Source organism: Clarias gariepinus, chromosome 28 (genome assembly GCF_024256425.1).
Source record: "Clarias gariepinus isolate MV-2021 ecotype Netherlands chromosome 28, CGAR_prim_01v2, whole genome shotgun sequence".
Classification (NCBI taxonomy): domain Eukaryota; kingdom Metazoa; phylum Chordata; class Actinopteri; order Siluriformes; family Clariidae; genus Clarias; species Clarias gariepinus.
The window spans coordinates 1,366,769-1,386,377 of record NC_071127.1 but is presented as its reverse complement, the minus strand read 5'-3'; the positions used below and the strand labels follow the sequence as shown (position 1 = coordinate 1,386,377).

The following is a 19,609-nucleotide window of genomic DNA, read 5'->3' as shown; positions in this document are numbered from 1 at the left end:
AGCGCTCCCTCTCTCTCTCTTGGTGAACACTGTCCTCACATCTGGTGTGTGTGTGAACACTGATCCCTCTCACACCTCTCCAATACACCCTATAAACACTGCCCACTCCCTCAGAACCTTGTCCCAACACTGCTCCTAACTCTAACACCTCCTCTGAGACACGGTACTGTGTTACTTCATCAGCCTTACCCAGAATGCACCGCTACATGCTACTATATAAGACAACCGTTTCCTTTACAAAGTAGTAAATGAGGAAGTTATAACTGTAAACAGGAGCAATAAAACTTACACCTCATCCTGTAACACGTCACCGGGGCGAACTGAGAGTTAACACAACACTAATAAAATGTTCTAGAGCTCTGTGTGGCAGAAACCCTCTCTGAGCTGAGGAACTGAAGACGTGTAGGTCTCTCCAAGTCTTTGTGATGAAAGTCTTAAACTTCAATCAGAAGGTCTTTGCAAGTCTGTCGTTAATGAACAAGATGACTCTTAACAAGTCTTCAGTTTTAATCAAAAAATCTTTCTAAGTCTTTGTAAGTTGCTGTGCTTAATCGACCAGGTGTTTGTAAACTTTGGAAAACTTACTAAGACTTATGAAGGCCTGCATCATGTCACTCTAGAAGTTTATCATATCTTAGAGCCTCTCCAACCTGAGCTTTTTATAACTCTCAGCATTTCTACAGACTGAGGATATCTACCCAAGCTTTGCAGTCCACAGCACTTCCTGATTAAAATCATTTCTGTCAGACTATTCTCCAGTCTAAGCATGTTAAACCACTCCACCTGCAAATCTGACTCCTGGAATGTTCTGGAACTCTTCAGTTTCAATACTTCCTGGTTTAACACTTATACAGGACTCTTCAGGTCTCAAGTTTGACCAGTCAAGCACTCCTTCTAGAACCTTTAACTACTCGATCAGTCTACACCCCTCCTAGTCATGACTTTGTGTCACCAGGTTACCATTCTGGGTCTGCGTTCTAGAAGTGTTCCCAGTCAGAAACTTCTGGAATTTTCTAGTTGAAGGACTTGCCTTTTGAGCACGGTCCATAACCGTTACAGAAACATCTAGAACCATTCTATCTTTATTCTTGCAGGTTTCACGTAGAACTCTCATTAAGAACTTCCTAGGATCAGAAATATTGGGACAAATGCAGAGTGTATTCCGTACACACCCCTGAGTCATGTAGGAGATCGGGACAGGGGTGTGTTAGAGAGAGAGAGAGAGAGAGAGAGAGAGAGAGAGAGAGAGAGAGAGACTGTGTGTGTTTGGAATGTAGAGCCGCTTAAGGTGTGTTAGAGACGTTACTCCATCCAACACGTCCCTGTGTGTGCGTGTGTGTGTGTGTGTGTCAGAGAAAATACTCCTCATTAGTCCAGTTTTTAGATTCATGACAGCACGTTAGACATGCACACACACACACACACACACTTCTCATATAAAACACCCCCTGACACACACTTCTCATATAAAACACCCCCTGACACACACGTTAAAAAAGTGCAGACGCAGATCAAAGCCATCCAGTGTATCATAACCCAGACCTCTGCTCCTGATTGGCTGACGCAATTGAAATAAAAGGCACATGATCGGGTTCGCTCTCCCATTCCAGCTGAAACACACACACACACACACACACACACACACACACACACACATACATAATATTATATATATATAAGAACAGTAACAGATGTTTATCAGTGGTACACTGTGTGTGTGTTCAGTACCCGTGTGTGAGAGTTGAGTGTTTGTGAGTGTTAGATGCTGTTGTGCAGTCCCCGCTCCTCCTGCAGGGCGGCGATGGCGAGTCTGAGATGTTCCTGAAGCGTCTGAATCTCTCGTTCGCTCCTCTCCTTCATGACCTTCAGCTCCTCACACACCTGCTCATACTGCTCACACACACTCTGCTTCTCCTATACACATAGTCAAAATGTACAGTATTGACACATGAAAGGTTTGAGTTAACTAACACACACACACACACACACACACACACAGCGTACCGTGCTAAGAAACTCCACTTCATTCCTTAAGCACATGATCTCTTTATGCAAGTACTCCACCTCATTTTGCTTCACTCTCAGCAGCACCTAAAAACACACACAGTAAAATATTGACACCCTATCAAAGCCCCGATTAATAAACCACTATTAATCTACACCCAAACCCCCCGCCCCGCCCCCCCTGACCTAATGAGCGTCACCTGCATGCCAGTGGAGCAGAACAGGAAGTGTGTGTGTGTGTGTGAGAGAGAGTAATCTGACTTTAAGAAAGCATTTATACAGGGAATAGTAGCAGGAACAAGGACTGGGCCCTGAGGGACGCCGTGAGTAACAGGGACATTGGTGTCTGCCCGTGGTTATAAAGCTGTGTGTGTTATAAAGTTAATATAAAACTCGACCCCTCTACTGATTACTGAGGACTCTGACCTCCAGTTCACACACTGATCGGCCCTTGTTGCCGTCGGTGATGATCTCCTCTGACCTCTGACCTGTGACACACGAGCGTATGCGCCGAATCTCATCCGTCAATCGAGACTGAAGATCCTGTGGAGAATAAAGGCGGGGTGGGGGTTAGTGACCACGCCCACAAACGAACCACTGCCCTAAACCCACCTGCCCCCCTCTCTGTCGGTTACCTGGTTTTGTCTGCGCAGCTGCTCCATCTCTCTCTCCTTCACACTGATCTGTCGTTCTTTCTCTCCGTTATTCTGCTGCTCTCTGTTCAGTTCCAGACATTTCTGAGAGTAACGGTCTGATAAACTGTCCAGCTCTCTCTTCAAGGACAGGAGCTCCTGCCTACACACACACACACACACACACACACACACACACACACACACACACACACAGTGGGGTTTGTATATCAACAGGCGTAATACATTATAAATGTGTGTGCGTGTGTGTACACTCACTGTTGTTGCTCTTGGACCGTGTGTGTTCCTGTGGTTTGTGCTGTAAGGTGTTTAGTTTTCTGCACTTCTCTCTCCAGTTCTTCTCTATGAGCTTTCCTCAAAGCCTCCATCGCTGAAACACACAAACACAAAATTACTTTAACAGAACATGGAGCAGAACCACAAAGAAACTGTTACTAGTCGTGTGTGTGCGTGTGCGCGCGTGTTCTCACCGCGGGCCGTGGCCTGTGTCTCCTCATACAACAGTCTCTCCTTGTCTCTCTCCATCTCCGCGGTCTGACGCTGGTGTTTCCTCTGCAGTTCCTCCAGCGCCTGTCTGTGAGCGCGCTCCATCTGCTCCAAACCCACACTCCTACACACACCCCCCCCACCCTCACACACACACACACCCCCTGCACTCTGCACACACTCCGCCTGCTGCGTCAGAGGTGACACCTGAGGGGGAGAGAAAAAGGGGGGGGAGGGGGTAAAGCCCACTGAAGGAGTGAACAGAGAGGAGTCATCTTGCCCTTTTCCACACAAAAAGGTTCTGATACCGGGTCTGGTTCTGCCTAATGGTTTCCTTTGATATAACCTTACTCTAACCCTGCTCCCCATCCTGGTCCCACTAACAGTTCCTGCTCTGGTTCCCGCTCTGGTTCATTACAGTTCCTGTTACAGATCCTGTTACGGTTCCTGCTCTGATTTTTGTCACGATTCCTGCTGTAGCTGCCATGGTTGCCGTAACAGTTACAGTTCCTGCCCTGGTTCCTCTAACAGTTCCTGCTCTGGTTCCCATTATGGTTCCTGTACTGGTTTCTGTTACAGTTTTTGCCCTGGTTCAGGTTTTGTGTTCGTTGAACCAGACCCAGACCTGACCCCAGTGCAGTGAAAAAAGGTTATCAAGGATAAATAATCTGTTTTATCAAACAGAGGAGTGAGTAATATAAAACAAACACACACACACACAGGATATCAGATACAAAATGTAAAGTAGTTTAGTGATTAACTATTACTAACACACACAGCAACACTCTGCAAGCAGCTATAACACATGCATGTTCTCTCTCACACACACACACACACACACACACACACACACACAGCACCAGATGAATGATTTAATTTGCAAATGAAGATTATTTGCAAATTTGAGGATCATCTGCACGCAGTACCTCCCTCTGCAGCGACCCCAGGGCAGACATGGACACCACGGGTTTGAGTGGCAAACGCTCAAACTCCTCCCACTTCCTCTCGATCTCCTCCTCCAGGCGCTTCTGCTCGGCCGTTTTCCCCGGCCACCTGCGCGACGTCGCCACCTCCCTCTGCACGCTCCGACTCCTGTCCTCCTGACCCTGGCCGTGCTCGCGCACCTGCCCCTCCCCCGCCTCTCTTCGGTCGGCCGGGCCGGGTGTGGGTGTGGCCACGGGAGAGAGCTCGACATAATCGAATTTGCGGTGCGTGGGGGCGGGGCCGGAGGAGGCTTCTGACTGACGGCGAGACGGCTGGTGACGAGACTCCTGTCTATCAGTGGTGCTGTCTGGGAGTCTGCAGGAGACACACACATACAGAGAGTGAGAGACTGTGTGTGTGTGCGAGAGAGTGCGAGTGAGTGCGCGCGTGTGTGTGAGTGTGCGAGAGTTACTCACTGTGTAAGGTCCGGTGTACTGCTTGGTCTGATGTTTTTCCTCAAAACTTCAATCCAGTTTCTCCGGATTCCCGCCGTCATTGCTGAGAGGGTGAACACACCACTCGCCGTCTGACAGACAGACAGACAGGGGAAGGGGGGGGGGTAAAGAGACATATGAATATACTAAACAATGTAACCTGAATACAAATAATATACGTGAATAAATACAAATTATTATGAGTTAATAACTGTATGAGTGAGTGATCCGAGTAAAGGAAGTAAGTGGGTGAGTGAGAGTGAATCGAGTAAAGGGGTGAGTGAGTGGGTGAATGTGAGTGAGTGGGTGAGTGAGTGTTTAGTCACCTGTATCTGAAAGCCGTAGTTTTTCTCTACATCAAACTCAGAGACTTTCAAACAGGATCGGAGATCAATCTCTCCATCCAACTCATCTTTCTAAGACACAGAGAGACAGACAGATCAGTATCTCCATCAGACTGTTTATTCTAAAAAATATTATAAGAATTAATAAACACACACACACACAATAACACAATACCTCCTCAGCTCCTGAGTCTCTGTAGTATTTCAGTCCAGCATCTGTGAGCACGAACCAGTGCTTTTTCCACTGCGCGCACACACACACAGGTGACCATTTCAGAAACAGAAATGACTGAAGATGTCACACACATTACTAAACCCTGGTTATGATCCGTGTGTGTGTGTTTGTGTGTGTGTGTGTGACAAACTGGTCCTGTGAGCATAAGCAATCATTTCACACACCGACTGGACACATCGGAGTGTGTGTTCTGTAATCAAAACTGTGTTTATTTTTGCCATACAGTGTATATACACACCCACACACAGACGTACCTCTCCATTTTCGTCCAGTTTGGACATCCATCCTTTCTTAAAGTTCAGCAGATCAGGCTGAGAGAGAGGGGGGGAGGGGGGTTAGTACTTAAACTATTTAAGCTAAACACATTTGTCACACATTTTGTGTGTGTGTGTGTGTGTGTGCAAGCATGTTTCGAAAGTGTTAAAACTAACAGGAAAAACCCCAAAGATGAAAAACAGCTGAGCAACACACACACACACACAATACACTTAAGGCTTAAGATTAGGCAACTTTGAGCAACTGTCTGTCTGTCTCTCACACACACACACTTCAGTGAGATGGGATTTTCAGTGTCCCTGTGAGATCAACACCCTGACCACGGCAGGTCACATGACCGGTTATCTCACACACACTGCTCAACTCAAACCACAGACTCTGAGCGGACCTACAGGAGTGTGTGTGTGTGTGTAATCACCTACAGGAGTGTGTGTGTGTGTGTAATCACCTACAGGAGTGTGTGTGTGTGTGTGTAATCACCTACAGGAGTGTGTGTGTGTGTGTGTAATCACCTACAGGAGTGTGTGTGTGTGTGTGTAATCACCTACAGGAGTGTGTGTGTGTGTGTGTAATCACCTACAGGAGTGTGTGTGTGTGTGTGTAATCACCTACAGGAGTGTGTGTGTGTGTGTGTAATCACCTACAGGAGTGTGTGTGTGTGTGTGTAATCACCTACAGGAGTGTGTGTGTGTGTGTGTAATCACCTACAGGAGTGTGTGTGTGTGTGTGTAATCACCTACAGGAGTGTGTGTGTGTGTGTGTAATCACCTACAGGAGTGTGTGTGTGTGTGTGTAATCACCTACAGGAGTGTGTGTGTGTGTGTGTAATCACCTACAGGAGTGTGTGTGTGTGTGTAAAATCACCTACAGGAGTGTGTGTGTGTGTGTAATCACCTACAGGAGTGTGTGTGTGTGTGTGTAATCACCTACAGGAGTGTGTGTGTGTGTGTGTAATCACCTACAGGAGTGTGTGTGTGTGTGTGTAATCACCTACAGGAGTGTGTGTGTGTGTGTGTAATCACCTACAGGAGTGTGTGTGTGTGTGTGTAATCACCTACAGGAGTGTGTGTGTGTGTGTGTAATCACCTACAGGAGTGTGTGTGTGTGTGTGTAATCACCTACAGGAGTGTGTGTGTGTGTGTGTAATCACCTACAGGAGTGTGTGTGTGTGTGTGTAATCACCTACAGGAGTGTGTGTGTGTGTGTGTAATCACCTACAGGAGTGTGTGTGTGTGTAATCACCTACAGGAGTGTGTGTGTGTGTAATCACCTACAGGAGTGTGTGTGTGTGTAATCACCTACAGGAGTGTGTGTGTGTGTAATCACCTACAGGAGTGTGTGTGTGTGTAATCACCTACAGGAGTGTGTGTGTGTGTAATCACCTACAGGAGTGTGTGTGTGTGTAATCACCTACAGGAGTGTGTGTGTGTGTAATCACCTACAGGAGTGTGTGTGTGTGTAATCACCTACAGGAGTGTGTGTGTGTGTAATCACCTACAGGAGTGTGTGTGTGTGTAATCACCTACAGGAGTGTGTGTGTGTGTAATCACCTACAGGAGTGTGTGTGTGTGTAATCACCTACAGGAGTGTGTGTGTGTAATCACCTACAGGAGTGTGTGACAATGAAGTGTTTAATTGGACACAGAACTCGTTATTAACCTCAGAGGGAGAGAGAGAGAGAGAACACTGATGATGATAATAAAGTCACTACATGGTGTTGAGTGTCTAATGAACCCTCTAGTACTGCAGCTTAACCACCACCGCCTGTGGGCTACCACCACACACACTTACACTCACACCACTCACACTGTCAAACACAGACTAACTGCTCCTGCTCTCACACTGAGGGATCAGTCCTCTCAAACTGTTTCAGACGTGTGATACGCAACACCGCTGTCCTCAGCATTCACACACGGCTACTCGCACGCTAACAATCCTCACACACACGCGCGCTTCAATATTATACCGATACCTCGGTGCTAGTTCCATTAAAAAGTATTATGATTTTATAAATATCCCTACTCAGTATTAAATTTCTCCCCCCAGGTTGTGTTACAGTTTTAGATCTTATAAAAGTTTAATAAGTAATTAAATGAAGCTCGTTACTTATAACATTATTTTTCTCTCTTAAAACACAAGTGCAGAATCTAAACACTACAACATAACTTCAAATACAAGGGTTTAACATCTAACTTTAAATTAAAGCTCCACTGTTACATCATTGCAATGTTTGATGATGTAATGCTATAATAATGTGTTTCTGCACTCGGTACAGAACAGTTTATATCCGAGTCTGATCAGCTGATCACGACCAAAATCACACTAAACACCAGACGAGTCTCATCACTGACCGATTCATCTCTATTATTAATGTAGATAAACAAAAAAAAAAAACAGCACGATTCATAACTGAATCAAATTTCCCTCTTCATCTCTAAGTGTGTGTATGTGTGTGTACTGAGTGGGTTTGAGACTACTTCACTCACAGAGTCTGTGGAAAAAAAGGCAGATCTGAGGCCCTGAGACTTTTGAAAATGTAACACCATAAAAATACGCCACATCATCAATATATACATCATCAATTGGACACTTGTTGAAGTTGAACATATCAGTTGATCACGTCCAATCAACCACTGCATCTCTATTTATATATATTTAAAAAAAAAAGAAGATTCTGGTGTCAGTGTGGCGAAACATGAAAAAAAGAACGATACACAACCGATTTAATTTATTCCCAATCTCTAGTGACTGGTACACACACACTTAATCCCACTCCAGTAGTTAAAAATGAAGTTAAGTCGATAATAGATTAGTCACACAAACACACACACACACACACATCACAGTACATATAAGTGAATCTCCCTCTTCACCATGTCTCATACAGCGCCCTCTGGAGGACACAGGATCAAGGCGCTTACTCTGGTGGAGCTGGGATTCGAACCAACAACCTTCTGATCTGTATCTCAGTACCTTAACCCAATGCCCTAAAAACTCAAAGTCTGATATTCACCAATACAAGAACAAATCAAATCAACTCCTGAGATCAGACATTACATCATGACCCTGTGTGTGTGTGTGTGTGTGTGTTACTGAAACAGTGTGCAGATCAGATCAGACTGGTGATGTGCTGAAATAAAAAACGCACTGATCAACCAGTTGGTGACACACACACACACACAACAGGAAGAATTGACATCCCTCTGCAGGTAGGGGGGGGGGGGGGGGGGGGGGGGGGGGGGGGGTCTGTGTCCTCTCACAGGTTATTTTTGGGGACAATGTAAAACTTTTGGCATCTGGGAGGGGGGAGACAACACACACACACACACACACACACACATATATATATATATATATATATATATATATATCTCCTGTGGTTCTCATTTACACACAGATCTCTCTCTCTCTCACACACACACACACACACACACTTTCAGTTTGAATAGGTGGCAAAACAGACACACTCTCTCTCTCTCTCTCTCTCTCGCTCTCTCACACACACACACACACAGATAATGATGTTTACCTACACAAACACACGGCTCTGTACTTATTATTAAGTTATAAATATCAGACTTGATGTCAGAACACACTCCACACACACACTAAACTCTTACCGTCATGTTCGGATGATCCAGGAAGCAAACAGGCAGATAATAATAATAAACAAAACAATAAACAGATAAATATTAAACTCAAGCTGAATGAGAGTTAATGCTCCATGAGCCTGAGTGCGCGCGCTGCTCCGCGGGTGCGGTGAGGTGAGGTGAGGCGAGGCGCGCGCAGCAGCAGCAGTGTTGTCGCGCGCTCCCTGTCGCTGTGCTAACAGGCTAACTCAGTCCTGAGGAGACACAGATCCGCCTCCGCGCCGCTTCATAACGCATTAATAACGCTGCGCTCCGACACCCAGCGGGAGAGTGAACCGGTCCCGGGCGTGCTGCGGTTCGTGTGGGCGCTCCTATACACACTTTAACAACTTTATTTAACCCTTAACTAGACGAGCGCGTCTCTTCCTGGGCGGCTCCCTCACAGACTAAACTCCGAGCTTCATCCTCAGCCAATCAGAGGCGGCGCGCGCGTCAGCCAATCAGAGGCGGCGCCGGGCCGCGCGACACCCCGCGGGTACTTCCGGGTTCGGAGGCTGAAGCCCTCCTAAGAGGAGACTGTAGTGCTGGTGTTCTGTACGGAATTAAAACATCTCCAACACATTTATTCATTTATGTTGAGGGGAAAAAAAATCAGAACACAAACCTATAAATCAAACCTTTTTAAATATATGTATTATTTTGTTGTTGAATTATTGTCCCGCCTCCCTTCTAAACAACAAAATAATAATTCAGTTGTTTGTCACATGTACCTTACAGCACAATGAAATTATTTTTCACATATCCCAGGTAGGAAGCTGGGAGCAGATAAGGTTAAGGGCCTGCCTTGCTCAAGGGCTCAACAAGGGCAACTTGGTGTTGCTGGGGCTCGAACCCTTGACCTTCCAATTAGTAACCTAGTGACCCACAGCCTTAACTGATCAAGCCAACCCTGTCCCATTCATGTTCATTAAAACAGGGCATTGGTGGTTCAGTGGTAGGTTTCTTTGCTATGTGGAAGACCCAGGTTCAGTTCCCAGCCAAACCTATATACTGTACTATAGCCACTGGACGCAGTACCAGCCCTTCCATCCATCCATCCATCCATCCATCCATCCATGCATCTAGGAACCTCTGTAGTGGAATTAGTGACCGTGGAGGCCAATGGTGATTATCATTGTATTTATTCGGTCAACATTTATACGTGCATTAGTGCCAGTCACAAGCCCTGATAAAATGGGAGATGGTCAGCTGGATCGGAGACAAAGCAGTAACAACATGCTCATTAAAAGCTTTACAGTATGTTTGTTTTATTTCTGCCTGACAATGTTTGATTTAGCTAACAATTAATTAACACTATCACACAAGATGTATTGCTGAATATAGCACGACTGTGATGTGGTCAAAAGCACAAGGGTATAGCCATGCTATATTCAGCACAAGACTACTTCATGATTTTTAATATTGCTTTTACAGGTCATGATTTGTTTCTTCATTATTTACTTATTTTTTTGCTCTGCCAACACATAACAAACTAACCGCAACTGGCGATAGACAGTTAGCAAACGACAGTTAGTGTAATTAACAGGAGGTAAATTTTTTTTTTTCATATTTACCGGTACTATGTAGCCAAAAGATGAGGAGAATAAACCATGGAGGTGGTGGACACTTCTTAGAAACTTACAAGATTTTTCACTTTAGAATATCTGCTACGTTAACTTTCAGGTTCCGGGGTGAAAAACCCAAATATTCTTATATGGACATGCACTATGTAGGGTGTACACTCCCTTGTTCCACACAGTGAGTAGTGCCCTTGCTCAGGGGTTAGAGAGGGATTTGGTATTCAGCCTTGTGTTAGATGCTAGTAGCTTTGTAGCTAAGTGTTAGCCGTGAACAGAACGACACGGACGGTTCAGAGGCGAATCAGAACGACTTAGAAGTGATTACTGCAGAGACGGCGTGTTCTTTAAGACAACATAACGTTATCAGATGTGTGTTCTTACTAAAAGTGCTTCTGTGACTGGTTGTGAATGTGGGTTTAGTCAGACAGCTGCTCTCTCCTCAGTACTGCGGACCATACAGACCTACTCTCACCCACGCTGAGACACACAGTGTCATTAACCACTGGACAACACCTGGGACATGCCCACTCGTGTAACATACATATAGTTACACGTCACAGCACTGTTACTGTCTATTATCACCACTTGTGGAACGCCTAGCATCTAATCACTAAAGATTACTAACTGGTATATAAGTGACAGCTATGCATAACTAAGTAAACTAGCTTTGCTTTATGACAGAACAACTTGCATTTTATAACTTTTCATTCCATTACCAGGGTCTTAATATTATTAAGATTTATCTTCTTTCTTTCTTTCTTTCTTTCTAATAAGAGTCACTTTAAAAGTGAAAAAATGCATCGTTTAATGTTCTTCCTTCCTCAGTGTTTTTAGTATCAGTGATCAGTAACATTCTCTGTATCAGTGTGTTTTGTCGTGTTTTGATGTGCTTCTTTGTGTTTTGTTCAATTTTTTCTCCTGTGTTAAATGCAGGCTGCAGTTGTTAATGTTCTTCTCACACTCTGTGTCTGTTAGTGTGTAAGCCAACATGCCCATGCAGAGACTGATTTAATCTGATTTGTGTTTTTCCTCTTAAGTGATAGTAGCTTCAGGAATTTGAAATACGTGCCCAGGCAGCACTTTCACTTCACACACTGCCACGGGGCTCAGTTTATTCATCACTGGTGCTGCTGATGCCTTTACATATATCACTCTCTAGAAACAGAGAGGGAGAGAAAGAGTGATACATACCTGTTGAACTCTCTCGCTCTTCTCCTGCTCCATCTTATTTTCCTTCAACACAAACACAGCATATTCTGCATGTTTATCTGTCTGTCGGCAAACATCTCACTGTGTGTTACCTGTGCAGGTGTGATGATACCTGTGTGTGTGACGGAGTGTGTGTTGGCAAGGGATTTCCTCGCTGATCCATCATGTCGTCCCAGGTGATGTGGGCAGGTTTAGTGTGGGAGTGGCTATGGGAGTACATTAGCATAATGACATGTTAACACACCCCTTATGACCTTAAGATTTATTTTATAGCGCATCATTTGCTCTTTTCTTCTCTGTTGATTTGTTTTTTAGAGTTTTTTTTTTACCTGGCTGGTTTATATAATGAGGTTTCGTCTCTGTTTCCTCTCTCCGTCCCCTCCATCTGGTTGGGGCTCGCCCTGTGGAGAACCTTCTTGACCTTTGGAAGGTCAGCCATAATGGCATATTCTTCTCGGTTTAGACCAGACGAGCCGCTCGACATAACTGAATCTATCGAGCTCTGAGAAGAAGTGTGGCTTCTCGTCATGGGGGAGGGGCTTCTCCTCCGGTTGGAGGGGCCGTGATTATCCCGACCCTGCCTCCTGTCTCCGGTACTCCAGGAAACATGGGTCGATTTCTGAACACCTGCAAGCTTGCTTTCTCTGTTCTTCCTGGAAGGAGAGGAGTTTCGAGATATCGGTGGGCTGTTTAGAGAGTGTGTGGAGCCTCGCCATGACCCTGCTGTGCTGCTGTTAGATGATTTCCCCATGTAGGATGCAGACTCAATCCTGGATTCACTGACAGTTTTGTGTAATATAGCCTGGCCCCATCCACTTTTAGAACAGTTGCTGCACTCTGATTTAAAATGTGACTGGTCAGGAGGATCATAACCTTGCTTCGAAGGGGACAGATTTCGGTTATGTGGAGATCTGTTTAATCCAGAATAACTGCTGCTCTCTGGTTTGAGAAAGCGTGATTGGCCAGGAGGGTCGTAATCCTGCTTCGAAGGGGACAGATTTCGGTTATGTGGAGATCTGTTTAATCCAGAATAACTGCTGCTCTCTGGTTTGAGAAAGCGTGATTGGCCAGGAGGGTCGTAATCCTGCTTTGAAGGGGACAGACTTCGGTTATGTGGAGATCTGTTTGATCCAGAATAACTGCTGCTCTCTGGTTTGAGAAAGCGTGATTGGCCAGGAGGGTCGTAATCCCGTTTTGAAGTGGATGGACTTCGGTTACGAGGAGATCTGTTTGATCCAGAATAACTGCTGCTCTCTGTTTTGAGAAAGCGTGATTGGCCAAGAGGGTCATAATCCTGCTTTGAAGGGGACGGACTTCGGTTATGTGGAGATCTGTTTGATCCAGAATAACTGCTGCCCTCTGGTTTGAGAAAACGTGATTGGCCTGGAGGGTCATAATCTCGTTTTGAAGTGGATGGACTTCGGTTACAAGGAGATCTGTTTGATCCAGAATAACTGCTGCTCTCTGGTTTTTGAAAACGTGATTGGCCAGGAGGGTCGTAATCCTGCTTTGAAGGGGACGGACTTCGGTTATGTGGAGATCTACTTGATCTAGAATAACTGCTGCTCTCTGGTTTGTGAAAACGTGATTGCCCAGGAGGGTCGTAACCCCTTTTTGAGGGAGATGGACTTCGGCTATAGGAAGATAGCTCTGATCCAGTTTTGTTTAAAGATGATTGTTTAGTAAGTACATCGTTGCTCCGCATTAATTGGGGGGAGTGTCTCTTGGTCTCGGATTTATGCAGTGACAGGCTGCTAGCCTCAAAGTTCCTTCTTGAAGGTGAGGAGCTTGTGGTGTTATGACTCCAACCATTTGAAACAAGATTTTTTTCTTGTTGGCTGGCCGTCCCATAGCCCTTTCTTACAGGTGAAGCGCTACGCCAGCCTTCAACCACTTTACGCAACATGGACTGACCGCTATTCCTGGCTGGTGAAGAGTTTCGAATTTCACATTTCTTTTGACTACTTGAAATGTTTTTTGTCTCCGTTTTACGGAGAAGTGACTGGCCAGCTACATCATGGCTCCGCCTTGCAGGGGAGGGACTTTGAATTTTAGTGCTTTGCCCACTAGGGGGATCTGTCTTCCTTAACCCTGCTCTCAGGTCAGCATAAGGGCTTGACTGTGACTTAGTGCCACTACCAATGGCACTCACAGTGTTAGCAAAAGTTTTAAAGTTTTTCCGAATGGGTTCAGCTTCAGCTGAACGACCAAATGACGTCCGATTCAGGTTGTGGGATTGTTGATCTCGCCTCTCTGAAACACTGTCCCTCCCATAGCCACGAGATGATAGTGAGGACACAGACTCTGTCCTTTTGAAAGGGGAGGAACTTCTGGATGGAGATGACGAGCGAGAAAAGCCTGAATCCTGTTTGGAGGACAAGAAATTTCCGAATTGACTGGAAGAAGAATTCGAGGCTCTAAACTCTTTTTTTTTTGCTGATGCTAATGATTCTGCCTGCTTGAATGGCGTGGGACTTAAAGATCTCGGACCTGCCTGAGCCTCGACTTCAATGCTGAGGTCCACAGGTTCTGGAGATAAGTTCAGTTCGACTGGTGCCAGATCTGGATTCTGGATCTCAGAGGTTCTTCTCTGTGAAGGTACACCAAGGTCTGGATTTCGAAATGGAATGGCAGCCTTGGGCTCAAGTGTTCGGTTGCTTGGTAAAGGATGTCCACGTTCAGCATGCCGATGAGGAGAAGGACTTTTGTCACTTAATGTCCGAGCACCAGTTGCACGACCTAGAGAGAAATATCCACTTTCCCGATCTTGAGCAACCTTTGAACTTACTGAAGATAGAGGGAGAAAAATAATTAATTACACTTTCATTTTAACTTAAAAAAATTAGAGCGACTGGAACACTCCTTACTACATTAATATTTTTTTTTTCAAACATGCATTGCTCCTTGTCCAGTCAGAAATGTTAAGCAGGATTATCTATAGCTTACCATAGCAACCAAATGCAACCATACTATCATACTTATGGCTAAAGTATAGTCAGCACAAGACTATTTCAGGTTCAGTATTTGGTACTAGGACTAACTATATATATAAAACTATATAAAAATTATTTTAAGAACTATTTCATCATCCTGATATATCGTTGCACACTAACTGACAGGTTGGCGCCGTATGTGTATTTAGCCTTGTCATGTGAACATGGCACATGCGGTAATGCAACACTGAGGGAACACCCTCGGTAATGCACCAGGACGTAACCAGAGCCGTAAAGATGCAACAAAATGACTTCATCATTATTCATTTATTCATTAAGCTGTCTTAGTTAGCTTGTAGGCTTTAACAGTGCAGGTTATGAAGATTTATAACCATATATACGGATGTGTTGTGTCTTACTGTTTGAAGACTTCCATATAAGGGGTTAATGACATGCCTTCATCTCCATATACGATCTTATATCTCTATATATTGGCATATATGAGTGTGTCATTAAGCCCATATATAAATACTCACCTACTTCTCCATTTAGAAACACATTAACATATACCCAATATACATATCTGCATATACAGACTTTAAATGTTTTCAATAATGGTCATCAAATAAAAACTCATATTTTCGCTGTTGGTTACCGTGTGGGACGGAGGAGCGGCGGTTGAAGGTGTCTCGACTGCGTGCTTCCTCCATCCACATGCGTGGATTGTTCCGGTGTGACGGTGGATCCAGACGTGTCATCCTGCTGCATGAAAGAGAGAAGAAGTCTTCCACTTCTTCAGAAGAAGAAGAGACGCTGGAGGACGAGTCACCTTCACACTGACTGGAGAGAGAGAGAGAGAGAGAGAGAGAGAGTACAGTGCCATTATTATTATTATATAACTGTTATGCAAATAATGCACATAAGACCTAATAAACATCATAACTCATTAAAGACGATATGAACTGATAGAATGAGCAAATAAAGACATTATATAGTTTATGTTAAATATATAAGTTCCAGGAATTTTTTTTTTTACCTGTCAAAGGTGAGTTCTTCGTCTGGGTCTTGGCTCACGTCTCCGTCACATACGTAAAGGTCACAGTCAGGACTGAGGATACACAGAGAGCCAGCGCTCAGCACCGACACATCGTCAGACTCGTCCTGAGACAGCCAATTAGAAAAGAGCTCTATTTGCCAGCTACAGCTTCAGTGGGCGGGGCTAAACTCATGATTAAACAAAGCCTAATTTTTTTTTAATTACTTTTCAGGATATAGTTAGATATCATTTTATACTATATATATATATTTTTTTTTAAACGATTGTGTAATATTTGTATATAAATAAATAAATAAACAAAGATGATGAAAAGGAAAGGTGTCGAAAGCTTCAAGATGGTTGATAATATGAGCACTTCACCACACACACACACACACACACACACACACACACACACACACACACAGTCATTTCCTCTGAGTGTGTGTGTGTGGGTGTGTGTGGTTAGGTTTGCGTTACGCCTCTGTAACCCAACCCAGGTGCTGCTCCACTTCATCATTATTTCATTTCTCTGCTGTTCCTCCTGTAAACCCCCTCTCACTCTTTTTCTCTTTCTCTGTTTCTCGCTCTATTTCTGTTTGTGTTCGTCTTTCTTTCTTTCTCACTTTCTCTCTATCTTCCTCTTTTTTATCACTTTGTTATTATCTCTTTGCCCACAACTTATACTGTAAACCTGTACAGTTTTACTTATGATTCTGAGGCGAGCAGAGGAATGATCTGCCTTCATTAATTTCTAATGCGAGTGAACACAGACGTGAGGATCGCAGGGTTACTTCTTAAACCTTTTTAAGATATTTTTTTAGATGTCTTTAATCTTGTTCCTTATAAGGATCCCTTACAGTATGTTAACCACCCCCTGTACAGAACGCACACTCTGTTTCTAATCTGCTTTAAGGGTTTCTTGGATGAAGTGGAGAACTAAGAACATCCCATGTCTCCCAGCACACTTCCTCACACTGACTCTAAACAGACATGTGAAGGGTGAACAGAAAAGATGGACATGGAGAACTTTTACAACCCTGCTCAACTCGGTGAAACGTTGCCACTGCACCTTCACCCAGCAGAGATGGCGTGATTATGGCTTGTGCAGCAATGGCGGCAGGAAGTCAACCTTCAGTAGGAGGGCCAGCTCAGATAAGGCACCCTGAGACGGTTTTATTCGTTCATATTCTATACCGCTTAAGGAGGTGCCAATCCATCACAGAACACACACGCACACACACACTATAGGCAATTTGGGAACACTTAACTGCATGTCTTTGAACACTCGGGCGAAACCCACCAAGCATGAGCACATGCAAACACCACACACACATCAATCATACCCTCAACCATGGGTGCAAGACCACAGTGCTAACCGCTACACCACCATGCCGCCTTGAGATGATTTTACATTACCGAAACCTTTTATTAGTTTTTAGATTAATCGTCTTAGCCCCAGAGTTTCAACCCCTGAGTCATAGCATGCCTGATATTGTTTCTAAACTATTTTAGTTTCAAGTTTCAGAAGCTTCTTGACAGGAACATCTGCTTTCGAAAACAGTGTGCCTTTATCGATAAGATATATAACTGTATCTGCAACTGCTATTAAAGTGTTTAACTTGAAGCTGTAGGTGATAATCATAATATTGTGTGAGGTTTGAGGTGAGGTGATTACAAGTGTTAGTTTGTTAGGATCTGAAAAAGGGTTCCTCACCGTTCATGTGATCTGTAATTCAACTTGTTCCTTTATGCAGATCTTATCTACACTGATGAGCAACTTTTAACTTTTACAAACGTCCTCTCCTTGGTATAATGCAATGCCATTGATCTATCTTGTCCAGATTGATGGGCAAAATGTACCATATCCACTAAAGAATGCGGAATGCTTGGTTCATAAGGCCACACATGCTAATGATTTGACTTCACAGTTCTTCTAGTGGTCTGTGAGGTTGGAGACACCTGTCCCTGATGAGTCCCTGCTGCGACTGTAACTACTGGTTGATCGACAGCACAAACACTCTTTATTGAAGATTTTATATAAAAGCTTCCAGAAATTAAAGGTTTATGCAAGGTTTCACCCTATATGAAATGTTCATTCCTAGCATTAGAAGGTCAGGTCTGAAGATCTCTGAAAGCTCCCTTTCCTTAATGTTTGTTCCAGCTGAACAAAAGTTAGCCAACAGCATGACAAGATGATGATGAAGAAATATCAGAAGGAATAGATTTCTTCTCATAAAAAACTGGCAGCTTGTAGCAGAATGAAAGAACACATTCTTGTTTTGCTCAGGCTTCACATTACCTACTTGCCCAAGAACTGGTGGAGAACCGTTCATCTGAACCACATTGCTCTGGATGCACGTGACTGAGACACCCTTTTGCTTGCCTGCATTAAATACCTCATGGCTTCCATCATGAAGATAACTTCTCCTTACTTTCCAGCTGAAGTTCTGGAGGCTACTGTTGTTCCGGTAGAACTTGTACTGTTTGCAATTTATCTCCCTCTTCATCTCTCTTATCTCTGAGTCTGTGGTTTAGCATAGATTTATTTCCACAGTAATCAGAAATGATGTGACATGTAGGTGTGTATTGGTCCTAAATGCTCCTCAAGTTACCAAAACTGTTTCTCCACCCGTTTGGGGTCCATCCCCATAGTTCTCTCTGCTGTTTTTCACTCACCTGAGTGCTCTGTTCCTTCTCTTCTCTGCTGCTGCTGCTCTCGCTGACCGGATTCACCTGTGCAGGTGTGTGTGTGGGTGTGTGCAAGTGTTTAAGACGAAGACACTCGTGGCAGCGTGACGAATCGAAGATGTTGGGCTGGAACTCGGGACACACACGCTCATCACCAGTGAGGGGCATGATGGGTAATGGACAGCACACTCAGAGTGGAAACACAGGGCAGAGAGAACACACACACACACACACACACACACACACAAAGGCATTTAACTTAAGGATACATACAATAATGTGTTAAGTATACTACAAATATTATATTTTCAGTTAAAAACAATAATGTTTTAAAAAAATTACAACATTTTTCAAAAAAATGGTAAACAAATTTATTATTATTATATTTTTTGTAAAAATTTAACAAAACTTAACAATTTAAAAATTAATATAATAATATAAATATAAATATAAAATGCTATGAATTTGCTATATTAAAATATCATATTTTCATATGATATCATTTCTATATTAAAATATCGTTAAATAATTATACATTCCATAATAATAATAATAATAATAATAATAATAATAATATGCGTGATCTAACATCCTTAATTTAAGATGTTTAGTCGTTTATCAGATTAAGGTGACAGTGATCTAACCACTCAGTGAAAACACTGAAAGACTAGACACACCACACACACTACAGACACACTGCACACCCATTTCACACACACACACACACACACACACACACACACTTGATTCTGCACTAAAGCAACCACAAACTCAAAAACAGAAGATTTTATCCCAAACCACCCAAAATATCAAATTTCATAAGATATATCCAGACCTTACCTACTGCTGTGCTCGCTGTGTGTGTGTGTGTGTGTGTAAGAGTGAATGAGTGAGTTAGTAAGTGAGTGACAGCATCATGTCTCTTCCCCAGTCACTCATTCTCACACACGTGTCCTATTGGCTGCTCTGACAATAGAAGCAACTGGATCACCATGGGCGGCCATTTTGGATCTGACTCCAGTCGACCACACACACACACTGAGTTACAGCGCGGAGCCAGAATGTCTGCCGTCGCAGACCTGAGGTCAGTATTAAATATCAGAAAGTGACATGAG

The 19,609-nt window shown here is 43.8% G+C and overlaps 2 protein-coding genes across 2 annotated transcripts; both read right to left on the bottom strand.

Annotated features, from left to right (window-relative positions):
- Positions 1-1,227: 1,227 nt before the first annotated feature.
- On the bottom strand, positions 1,228-9,443 carry triobpb (TRIO and F-actin binding protein b). Its single transcript, XM_053490259.1, has 13 exons — positions 9,037-9,443; positions 5,395-5,451; positions 5,081-5,149; positions 4,888-4,977; positions 4,544-4,653; positions 4,070-4,442; positions 3,128-3,350; positions 2,916-3,027; positions 2,640-2,799; positions 2,431-2,547; positions 2,005-2,091; positions 1,729-1,914; positions 1,228-1,610 (listed from the first exon to the last, which is right to left on the bottom strand). The coding sequence occupies exons 1-12, from the start codon at positions 9,040-9,042 to the stop codon at positions 1,759-1,761; spliced, it is 1,560 nt and encodes a 519-aa protein (XP_053346234.1). The 5' UTR covers positions 9,043-9,443; the 3' UTR covers positions 1,228-1,610; positions 1,729-1,758.
- Positions 9,444-10,946: 1,503 nt separating this feature from the next.
- Positions 10,947-18,662, bottom strand: LOC128515574 (serine/arginine repetitive matrix protein 2). The gene is made up of 7 exons (XM_053489664.1): positions 18,483-18,662; positions 15,804-15,928; positions 15,423-15,607; positions 12,164-14,621; positions 11,947-12,040; positions 11,817-11,858; positions 10,947-10,967 (listed from the first exon to the last, which is right to left on the bottom strand). The coding sequence occupies exons 1-7, from the start codon at positions 18,660-18,662 to the stop codon at positions 10,947-10,949; spliced, it is 3,105 nt and encodes a 1,034-aa protein (XP_053345639.1).
- Between the last annotated feature and the right edge of the window lie 947 nt (positions 18,663-19,609).

Bases quoted from the DNA above. Each gene is read 5' to 3' on its own strand.
- triobpb (XM_053490259.1), bottom strand. The intron at 4,978-5,080 runs GTATTGTGTTAT...TCTGTGTCTTAG, and splicing joins GAGACTCAGGAGCTGAGGAG to AAAGATGAGTTGGATGGAGA. The intron at 3,351-4,069 runs GTACTGCGTGCA...TCTCCCCCTCAG, and splicing joins TGGGGTCGCTGCAGAGGGAG to GTGTCACCTCTGACGCAGCA.
- LOC128515574 (XM_053489664.1), bottom strand. From the start codon at position 18,662: ATGCCCCTCACTGGTGATGAGCGTGTGTGTCCCGAGTTCCAGCCCAAC. The intron at 12,041-12,163 runs GTAAAAAAAAAA...GTACTCCCATAG, and splicing joins TCATTATATAAACCAGCCAG to CCACTCCCACACTAAACCTG. The intron at 10,968-11,816 runs GTATGTATCACT...GTTGTCTTAAAG, and splicing joins AGAGCGAGAGAGTTCAACAG to AACACGCCGTCTCTGCAGTA.